Genomic DNA, 11,276 nt, shown 5'->3' with positions numbered 1-11,276 from the left:
GGCCGGCGACCTCAACCTAAAAAAGAAATTTTTTTTTTTTTTTACTCTCATCTCCCTCTCTGTCTAAAAACTCCGGCGAAGGGGGTTCCCTTCGCCGGAGTACGGGGGTCTGTTGAAGAACATACCCGATCTGGTTTGTTCTTCAACAAACCCGTACTCCGGCGAAGGGAACCCCCTTCGCCGGAGTTTTTAGAGAGAGAGAGAGATGAAAGTAACAAAAATTTTTTTTTTTTTTTTTTTTAGGTTGAAGGTCGTCGGCCGGAAAATTTTCCGGCCGGCGACCTTCATCGGAGAAGATAGAGTGAGGTGGAGAGAGAGAGGTGAGGTGGAGAGAGAAAAAGGTGAGTTGGAGAGAGAGAAAGATGATTTGGGAAGAGAGGTGAGGTGGAGAGAGATAAGTGGTGGAGAGGGAAGTGAGGTGGAATTATGTTTGTTTTTTTTATTTTATTTTGAAAAAAGATTTAAAGGAAGGGTAGTTAGGACATTTCTATGAAAATAGGGGGTCATATTTGAATTTACGAAAAAAAGGGGGCCATAAAGGAAACTGGTCACAAAGTAGGGGGCCATATAAGAATTAACTCTTTTATAATTTACTGTAAGTTTTTAGTATGTTTTGTCAGTTTTTAGTATGTTTTGTCAGTTTTAGGATGTAGTGTCAGTTTCATAATTTACTAGTTTTAGTATGTCTTGACAGATTTAATATGTACAAGTATTGAATTTTTCTGTATAACTTGTTTATGTGAAATGGAAAATACTACAGGTATATGAAAGAAGAATCTTTCCGAAAAATGATATTGAAAGTAGATTGTTGACAGCAACAGAAAATACTACGAACAGTCACCGTGGTTGTTGAGTCAACAGTCACCATCACTGTTGGGTCAACAGACATAGTGACTGGTGAGTCTAATCGACTTTGACCAGTCAATGGGATTGTTCTAATCCGTTAGATAGTAATCCGTGTGATCACTACCAGACAAGATCTCGTCTGTCGGATTGTATCTGAGGTACAAAAAAAATTTAGAAAGGCTCCCACGCTCCTAGCGAAGTGCAAAGTGTGTGTGGGCGCCTCAAGAGCACCCTAAACGCCCATTCACCCACGCGCGTGCACGATTTGCATGGTGCAAACCACGAAAAGCACTATTAGCACGTCTAACTCATACCCAGGTATAAGTGATTAATTTCTTATAAGCCTTAACGTTTTTGTTTTAGTACTCGATGTGGGACTAACTGTAATTAACTCTCAGCTTCCCTGTTTAACTCCAACTTCAAATATAAATATCTCATTCATATGAAATCTGGTTTATGCAAATATTTATTCGAAATCCAAGCCCTCGACGACATGAACGTAACGGTACCTGTTTCGAGCTGTTTCGACGAGCAAACCCCACTCAAATATGAAAAAAAAACGTACTATGTATTTTTGGGCCAGATTCCAACAAGAAGTTGATGAGATGTGTAGTAACTTTGGCATATGAACTTAATTTTTCAATTGTCAAAGCTAATTTGGTTTGTTTTCTATTTTTTTGGTTAATTTAAAATTGCCTTGTGAAAGAGGAGGATTATCTACTAATGTGACTGAGAAAGCTTTAGATGCAAGGGTTAAAAGAGATCATGGCCGGTTAGGCCTAAAATGGCTTCAGCTGGATCTTGTTGTTTAGTTGGAGTAATTTTTATGATGTCAGCAAATTTTGGAGATTGTAAGAGTTGTTTTTTAGAAGAGATTACGTGAGGGAGGGAATACTGCGGTTGTTGCTGAAGGATTATCACCTCTTCTTGGCAAGGAATAAGAACAAGAAGTTAAAAGATAATAGAAGAAGATGAGTTAAATAAATTAGGGAGTCTAAAGTTCAATATTGGCTAAAGTATCATTCCATAGTTTGAATAATAGAAAGTCTATACTGGAGATGGATTCGAAGTACACACACTTGTTTTACCACAAATTAAATATAAAGATAATGAGTATTTTATGTTAAGTTCCTCTCGACCAAAATAGTGGCAAATGGCATTTACCAAGAAACTACGCCACAAAAAAAAGAAACTACGCCACAACAAGAATGGACTTCGATGTTGAATATATTTATATATATGATGAGTTCTTCTATCATGTGTTCATAGGAGACGTCGAAAAATCCATAAACGATTGACAATGGTAGTGGCGGTGGTGTGTACTAGTAATGTGGTGTGGTTAATCCGAGCAGGACAGTTTTAAAGGCGCCCCGTATAAGTGTTATAGGCACCTCCCTAAAGGCAAAATTTAGTAGGGAGTTTCTGCAGGAAGGAGGCGCCTACACACTTAGGGGAGCAACTTCCCATCCGAGTATGGGTAACACTTCACCACATGGTGAAAATGGTGGACCTCATTGAAGCCCAATATGAGGCCTGTGTTTGTAAGAACTTAGGCCCAATTAGCCATGGCTAAGATGAGCTAAGAAGTAAGATCCCTTTGTCACCTGGGAGAAACTCTAGGGAGTGTTTGGTGGTCTTTTTTTTTTTTTTATAGTGAGAGGAAAGGAGATGGCACAGGTGCCAGCAACCGCAGCGGCGAACTCCCTTTTTCATTTTCACCACCATTATCTTCTTCCCCTTCCTCCCATTTCATTTCTTTCTCTCTCCTCCCCCAACAAAACACATACTTGGAAAATCACCTCCTCCTCTTCTTCTTCTTCGTTCTCTTTGGCAAAAAAACAAACAGGTTGTGGGCAATTACTATCACCAATCAACAACCACAAGAATGAGAGGGTTTTCTTCTTGGACGTCAATCCTCTCTGTTACAATGGAAGTACACCCTCTTTACACTCATTTGCTCACTGGGTTTCTCTCTTCTTCTCCCAAGTCAGCCACACCGACCCTGTCATTGCTGTAAGATAACAACCCCTCTCTCTCTCTCTATACTCTTTTGGAGTTGGGTTAATGAATTATTATTATCGTCATTGTATTATTTCTGTATAAATTGGGTAGATGATGATTATTGTTATTAGGTTCTTGATGGTGAAAAAGCTAATGACTTTAGAAGAATTTTGTTACCTTCATATAAAGCTCATAGAAGGAAATTCTCAACAACAAAACGATTTTCAAGGGTCACTGAGAAGGATTCTCGTCATGTCGTTACAGATGTGTTAAACAAGTGCAATGTTCCGGTGGGTAATCACTTCTTCTTCTTCATTTTTTAAGTTATATATATATCTTGGTATGTTGCAGTTGTTGTTACTTGTTATGGTCCGGATAAGGAGAGCAATTTTATGTGTGACAAAATTTACGACACAAACTTAACATGGTATCAGAACTAGGGTCTCACTCACTTAATAATCCCAATGGCGTGTTCTACACCACCCTACTACTCTACAAAAAGATGTCTTATGGCCAACCAAAAAACAAGAAAATTGTCCCACGTGGGAAAATGGTACTTTAGTGACAAAGAATAAAATATCTAGATCCTCTCCACTCCCTCTATAGCCAATTGGTTTTGAGTTGGATGTCCACAAACTTAATAGTTGTACCTATTGAATGAATTGTTCATTTTTGTGTGGATTTTGATTTGAGAAAAGTCTAATGATGAGAAATAAGTTTTATAGATTTTGTGTTTCATGTTAGATGATTTGGGGTAGGGGTTATGATCTCTTCAAAGTTCAAACTAAAGTCAAGTTCATTTGAAGATGTGTGTGGGGCTCATGTAATCCTGTGATCAAATAATTTAAAAAAGATATAATTTCTGAACTTGCAATCAACAATGTATAATGTAATAATAAATGTAGAACCCCAATGTACTAATCTATATATGCAACATGATTCAGAAGACAGCCATTCTAGATGAAATGATTTTGAGATTTAGTTTTGGACTCTTTCAGTTCGAAGTTGATATTGGTCAAAGCATTATACATTGTGAATTTGTATCCATTACAAGTATATTTCACTTGTGAATTTGTCGCCGTGTTTGAATGGTTGGATAGTTAATGCTCAAACCAATTATCAGTGCTGCTAATAAGATACCTCACCTATATTTAAAGTTTCCTATTACAAATGCCTTTTTGTCCATTTGTTTTAAAGAAGTCTTGCTGCCATGTGAGTTTTGCCTTTTATTCCAATGATGTAAATGACATTCATTAGTAGATTTTAAATAAGATAAAAGGTTATTGATTGCTTGAAGTTGTAGTAACTTATTTTATCAATACGTTTGAGTGTTGAAAGAACAAAGCTAAATGCAGGTCTTGAAAGTCGAAGGCTATGAAGCAGATGATATTGTAGCTACCCTTGTAGATAAAGTTTTACAAAGAGGATATCGAGTTGTTATTGGATCACCAGATAAAGATTTTAAGCAATTAATATCTGAAGAGGTGCAAATTGTGATGCCTATGCCAGATTTTGGCCGCTGGTCATTTTACACTTTGAAGCACTACATAGCGCAATATAATTGTGATCCAAGCTCTGATTTAAGTCTTCGTAAGATATTACTCTTTCCACTGATTTTCAAGTTGCTCACTTTCTGTCACAATTCATGAAGCTTTACCCGAAAAAGGAAAATATCCTTGGTATCTGACTTGGATTAGTTGGAAAATACTTAAATGTGGAATTTCATTCAATGTTTCTTCTTCCTAAACTACAAATATTAAGCTTTGACGTGAATATAAACCTTTTTTATGACAAAGAAATTCATTCCAAAAGCCAAGACAGCTTATTGGATTTTGTTCAGTTTCTTACAACCGTGCATGCCTTGAAATTTGCTACATAACATGAACACAGGTACTATTACAGGCATCTGTCACCCATACGACTTGTCGTATACTCGCTGTGACGACCTAAACATTCCCAATATGAGGACATGGCTTGGCTTTTAAATGGCCTATTTTCTTAGGATAGTTATTGGGTTTACTTTAACGGCCTCGGACTTTAGGTTCAACCATTGGCAAATTGCACATAATTACAATTAACTTAGAGTGCTGTTTTATGGACTTAAAACGATTAGGTCCACTTACACACATACACCGAAAATCTCACATTATGCCTATTGAAGTTACATCGTCCAAATATCGAATATGAGTATCCTTCTCCACCGTCAAGTCTCAACATGGCACAATATATAAGTACCCACGAATTTGAAATGCATGATCAGTTTGTTGCCAAGTTATTTGGTTTCAATTTCTCAAAGAACTTTATCCGGATATATACCTTTTATGGACCATTTCGCTCTTTCTCTAGTTATTCAAGTTATCTTGTAAATATATCTAGCCCTTATTTAGATTCCAGAATTGTTTTCTTTTTGCTCAAGAATGGTTGTTTTCCTTAGTTGTAATGAACTTGTTGTCCGCCCATTGTTCTGATATAAGTATTCTTCATGTAGGATGCATTATGGGTGATGAAGTTGACGGAGTACCTGGAATTCAACACGTAGCTCCTGGGTTTGGTCGAAAAACAGCTCTAAAGCTCTTGAAAAAGCATGGTTCACTAGAAAACTTATTAAATGCAGCTGCAGTTAGAACTGTAGGTAAACAGTATGCACAAGACGCTCTTACTAAGCATGCCGATTACCTAAGGAAGAATTACGAAGTTCTTAGCTTAAGAAGGTTAACTTCTTTCTAAATTGACAAACTATACTCCCTCGAGTTCCTTCTATCTTAACAGACATTCCTATTCTACAGGGATGTTGATATTCAACTTGAGGAGAAATGGTTATCAGAGAGAGACACCGGCAATGACAGCATCGTCTTATCGAACTTCATCAAACTGTTAGAAGAACCCAAGAAGCTAAATAGCAGAGAATGCCTCTTACCAAGTTGATATTGCTTGATAAAAATGTAACAGTTTCTGGATCTTCCTAAAGAATTGGTTCAGTATTAAGTAGAAACTAATTCCATCATATCCTTCTTCTCACTTGCAGTTGGTTTTCGATAGGCGGCAACAAGAAGTTTGAATTCCACAGAAAGATCGAAATCAATGGATGAGTTCATAATCGACCATGCCTCTGGTTGGTTAATTTTGATCGCGTTTATGAAGCTTCACAGGTATGTTTAGTAAAGAATCTATGAAATATATATATATATCAACTGTCAAGTGTTATCTACATGAAATTTGTGTAAATAACTGGTTATTCCAATCCAGAATGACAAATATAGGATTTCCTCAACTGTTTTTTGTGATATCAGTTCAGTTCAGCTTTAATGGAAGAAAGATGAATTGATTGAAATTCTTGTTTAGTTTTGAGTTAAGAGGAACCCAATATAGTTTCAAACGTTTCCGATTAGTTAAGATCGATTAATCTTATCGGAATATCATACTCGAATTAGTCCGCTACGTGTTTGAGGGTAATGCTTTTATCCACACCGAAATGCAGACTCCCACAGTTCAATTCTTTGTTGTTGACATAGTTCTAACACCAACTTAGTTGGTGGTGTTTGTTGTTTTTTTGTCAATTTTTGAATCTGGTTCGTTTTAATCTGAATCATCTGACTTAAGTGAACTCAAAATCAACTGAATCAGTTATTATGACGATTCAGAGAAAAATTATGTTGAAGAATCTAACTCAAGTATATTCGGACTCCAAGCCATATTTCAGATCGCGACTTACAGAGAAAAAAACAAAAGCGTTGACCTCCATCTGAGTTGATTCCCTTAGTTGAGGGAACACAATTAGCTAGAAAAAGAAATACCTAATGTTTGAGCCATATTGGTATTACTTGACAAAGTTCCATCAGAATGGCCCAACTTTGGTCCAATTCCTGGCAAATCTTGATTTTTCATAAACTTCCCAAATATTTGGCCAAATTTGAAGAAAAATGCAAAGAGCATCTTCATTTACATACTCAAGAAAACTCTAAAAATCAAATCCTAGGTGTTAAGTGTGAAAAGTGGGATTCAAAAAAAAGAAAAAAAAAATTGTGAAAAGTGATATCTAAATGGCCTCCTTTTTACATGTGCAGAGATATTCTATTGGAAAATATTTTTCAATGCAACATTGGAGAGGAACTCTTCTACATGTTTGAACATAAAATTAATTGATTTGCTTATGTGACAATTAGAGATCAGAGTGTTTTCTTAAGGAATTCAAAAATAAAATTTGCCACATCATTTTAGATATTCATGTTGAGTTTTGCATTTGTGATGTTTTTTCAAGAGAAACTCTAAGGTGTTTTTTTGTGTTAAACTTTTTTTTTTTTTTTTTTTTGTTGAAAATTTTTGTGTTAAACTTGAATTTGAAATCTAAAATAAATAATGTGTAATTCACTTGTATTGATTGAGTACTTGTCTTTGTTTACTTCTCTAATCATTCATATCTAAATACAAATTTTCTTCTCACATTAAGATTTATTTTAATAATTTGAAACATATGTATTATATATGAAAGACTTGTTTCAAGATCTTAAGATAAAAGCATATAAAACAGATAAAGATACAAATACAGTGTTTCACATTCGGAATCACATCTGGTAAAAAAAACAAGTGGCACCTAAATTCCATTCAATTATTTGTGTCAAATCTAGGAGAAAATTCTGCCCAAGTTTATACCGAAGGAGTTGTGAAGAGTTGGTTCAGTTGACATGACAATCTATAGGAGTCTAATCATCTTTATATATGGGCCTCTCATGTTGTCGAGAGATCAAGGGTTGAAGCCGTGGGTTACCCGTCTGCAACCCCTCGTGAGAAGAAGTTCCCTAATGTTGTTGGGAGATCAAGGATTGAACCCGTGGATTTACCCGTCTGCAACCCCTCATGCAAGAAGTTTTATGTAAAGGCGGTATGAAGTTATAACATGTCCGTACGCGTAGCTTCTGCTTGTTTGGTCGACTCAAATAAATGAAACTGATCTGGTCACTTAATACATATAATGTTAAATCTTCTATTGCAAATGAATAGATATTTTTAATTTTAATCCAAAACAAAATAATGTGGCTTCCATTAAGAGGAGAGAAACTAGAGATTGCCAAAGAAAAAAAAGGAAACAAATTGAAATAGTGAGAGATGATGTGGAAATCATGATCATATTAGAGTGTCTGGTTTTTATTTCTTGGGTGGGGTTTTAATGGCAAGTACATCTTGCACTTCTCAACAGACAAAAACTTCACCCAAATCAAGTCGTGTTTTAACCCACCTAATTACTTAGAATTGCAGCAAAAGGAAATAATCTGTTTAGGTGGTATTTGTTTCTTTGCTGGATACAATTCCTTAAACTCCACAAACATGGCCAAAGAAAAAACCTATCAATTCTACTAAAATCTTTCTCTAGAATGGCCGCCACCACCACCACCACCACCACCACTTATTACAACCATTAGATAAATTTTAATGGTGGATGGGTTCTTCCAATATAACTAAGTAAACGTATTTCACTCAACTAGGTAATCCAGTGAAGATGACATATTTTAGCAGATTTGGTGAAATTGCTAAAAGAATCACAAGACATAAGGATTCCACCTATGAAATCAGCATGTCTTAAAATATCTGAATCATATTCCCGACCAGTCGGGTTTAAATATCTCCTATTGGATATTTTAAGGAAATTTTGTCCAGTTGATTGAAACATAGCGCAAATATTTAAGAACAAGAGGATTTTACAGATGAAATATATTTTTATATTGTTTTTAGACAATTTCAGTAAACTCTGTTGAGATCTTGTGGCACTATTTTTTGCATCTAGTTTATAAGATAAAGGCGTTAAAGTTTAGAAGCTTAAGTAAAACCATCCATGTTAACAAAAAGCAAAAGTTTACCACATTGTCGAATATTAAAACACGATGGTGTAACCCGTGCTCGTCCCGCACTGACAGTTCTATCAATTTCGTAATCTCAACCCTTAGATATGTTTGTGAAATTTCAGTCACTAAAGAGGGTTTGAAGATAAGTTTGGGAGGTATAATCTCAATTTTTGAGATAGTTTGGGAGGTATTATCTTAGCTATTGAAAGAGTGTTTGAACATAAGTTTAAGAGATATAATCTCAACATGTGGAGATAAGTTTGGAAGGTGTAATCTTAGCCATTGAAGAAGAAGGTATAATCTTAAAAGATACCTTCCTCCCTTTGTATATAGATTCACTAAAAGGTTAATTTTTTCGAGATAACAAAATATTAATCAAAGTTTACTACATCACGCTACTGTGAGTCTTCATCACTTTCTCGTTCCTTTGTGCCTTCATTCAAGATGGAGAGAGAGATGAGTTAGGATTTTGCATAGAGAGAAAAATACGTTTGAGATGGAGTAGAGACTCAATAGATAACAAGTAATCATGGCTTGCGACATGGTTGGCTAAAATTTGCAATAGAAAAATATGTTTGAGATGGAGCGGAGTCTCGGTTGAGTAATAAGAGAAGATGATTTCAAAACAGTTTGCTGAAATAGTTGTGCCTAGAGTGATTTCAGATTCTAAATGCGAGCAGGATTATATGTAAATAATATAAAATTAGGTCTTTAAGAGTAATATTTTAAGATTCTGTTGGCTAATTTTTATAAATGTGTCCTAAAACCAAAGTAATTGGTGTCTCTTGAAGAAGACCAAATCGAAATTTCCTATCTTCGCTATTTATCTAATTCTATATCATTATGATTATTGAGTTGATGAAAATAATCCTTCAACTAGAGAAGTAATTAGAAATATTAGGTCGTATAGACTTCATTAAAAGAGTTATTAGTAAATTTTAAACCATAATAAATTTTGACAATTAACCAATTTGTTACAAAGTTATAAGTTCAATTCATTGTCGGCAATGATGATTTACTACTTAGTACCACATCAACCATTTGGTCATGCATAAAACATGTAACCCTAAACACGTATTAGGATATTATATTGGGAAAAATATGGTGGTGTTGATTTATTATGAAGATGGGTAGAAGGAAGATGGTCGGCCCTTGTCCACATGTATCCCTAGCACATTATAATATTCCATCAAACAAGGTTAGAGAGAGATAGTGAGTGGGGTAGAGAGAGAATATGATTGAGGTAGAGAGAGAGAAAGAAAGACAAGTGATGAGTAGTAAGTAGTACATGAAGTAGTGAGTATTGATGAGTGACACCTTATCTCAAACAAACAATACCAATCAACCATCAATGCTGATGTCTCTTATGGGCCATCACCATTTTTTACCAAGATTCTCATACTCTTTACCTCTTATTTTGTATCATAAGATGATAGTGTAACAGTTTTGTGATTAATGGAAATCACAATTTCTTTCTTATTCACGAGGCACTTTGCATTTAAAGGTATGCAACTCTCATGAAGTTGGAAGAGAGAAATAACAGTTCATCCATGTAAAAATGTGATTTTATCACTTATGAATGGAAATCGATTCCCATGCCTTCAAAAAAACAGTTTTGTGATTAAATATTTCGAGAAATGCTGTTTGACCCGAAAATGAAGGACTGACTGCATATTGAAATTAATTTGACTGGTTTTCATTGGTCCAAACATGTAGAGAGAAAAACGAACGAACAAACGGGACTGACTACGTCAGATTCTGAGTTGTTTGTCCCAGTTTTTGAGCCAAATGATATTTCTCTAAATATTTATTTACATAGTCACTTTTTCAATCTCAATAACTACAATGACAAGCCATTGTCATTCATCATGGTCAATGACAATGTATTGAGTAGGACTCTTAATTCACTATATGTTAGTGTGGAACATGTGTTTTTGACTCGAGAGCTGTTGGAATGTTTGATTCATCTCGTCATTTACTTTTGACTCAAGTATCCTTCTAACATGTGTTCTTACTATTCATTTTAAATAAAGTATTTTGGGTTTTTAGTCAAAAAATCTACCCCTAAACACACATTTAGTCCACCCTAATATTAATATAGGATTTTAAACCAAAATAATAATTATAATGGATATTTAGTCCAACTTAGTTAAAGTATGTTTATATGTCAAGGTTACAGTGTTTTTCTGTTTATCGATTCTTGTTATGTTTCATAAATTACCTGTTATTTATTGTTAAAGTTTCATACTTTATTTCATTTTTCTTTATATGTGTCATACATAACACATTATGTATCAACAATGTTTCTTCAAAACGGAAAAGGACTAAAAACCCATTTTCTGAGAAGATTGGACCTTAAACCCTTTTTGAACTTTATTTTGGACTTAAAACCCATGGACCCAAATAAAGTAATAGTAATTTTTTTTTGACATGTTCAAAATTCGACTTCTTTCGATGGCTCTCTTGGTGACCGCATCCTAATAATACACGAGACATTTTGGTTTTTTAACTCAAGAGAAAGACAAAAGTACCCCTGGTCTTATTCCCGGCGTAGGCAAAGAAGTTGTATTGATTCTAAAAGAAAATGTTTAA

General features: G+C 34.9%; 1 protein-coding gene across 2 annotated transcripts; it reads left to right on the top strand.

Moving 5' to 3' along the window:
- The first annotated feature begins 2,374 nt into the window (after nucleotides 1-2,374).
- Nucleotides 2,375-6,178, top strand: LOC147532274 (5'-3' exonuclease family protein). 2 transcript variants are annotated; one of them, XM_086645065.1, is made up of 6 exons: nucleotides 2,375-2,859; nucleotides 2,979-3,137; nucleotides 4,203-4,437; nucleotides 5,336-5,558; nucleotides 5,634-5,789; nucleotides 5,873-6,178. In XM_086645065.1, exons 1-5 carry the CDS (start codon nucleotides 2,515-2,517, stop codon nucleotides 5,770-5,772), a joined length of 1,101 nt encoding a protein of 366 aa, XP_086501191.1. In that variant the 5' UTR covers nucleotides 2,375-2,514; the 3' UTR covers nucleotides 5,773-5,789; nucleotides 5,873-6,178. The 2 variants fall into 2 exon arrangements, with proteins under 2 accessions (XP_086501191.1, XP_086501192.1); XM_086645066.1 differs by having other exon boundaries at nucleotides 2,430-2,859; nucleotides 5,887-6,178.
- Nucleotides 6,179-11,276: the final 5,098 nt, after the last annotated feature.

The sequence above is a fragment of the Eschscholzia californica genome, unplaced genomic scaffold (assembly GCF_041429995.1).
Source record: "Eschscholzia californica isolate CP2 unplaced genomic scaffold, dmEscCali1.0.p SCAF_6, whole genome shotgun sequence".
Lineage (NCBI taxonomy): Eukaryota > Viridiplantae > Streptophyta > Magnoliopsida > Ranunculales > Papaveraceae > Eschscholzia > Eschscholzia californica.
This window is presented reverse-complemented; position numbering and strand designations above follow the sequence as displayed.

What these genes read in the sequence shown, in the direction of transcription:
- LOC147532274 (XM_086645065.1), top strand. Translation starts at nt 2,515, where the DNA reads ATGGCACAGGTGCCAGCAACCGCAGCGGCGAACTCCCTTTTTCATTTT. An exon ending in AAGCTCTGATTTAAGTCTTC is followed by an intron (nt 4,438 to 5,335) that starts GTAAGATATTAC and finishes TTCTTCATGTAG; the next exon opens with GATGCATTATGGGTGATGAA. An exon ending in GAAGTTCTTAGCTTAAGAAG is followed by an intron (nt 5,559 to 5,633) that starts GTTAACTTCTTT and finishes CCTATTCTACAG; the next exon opens with GGATGTTGATATTCAACTTG.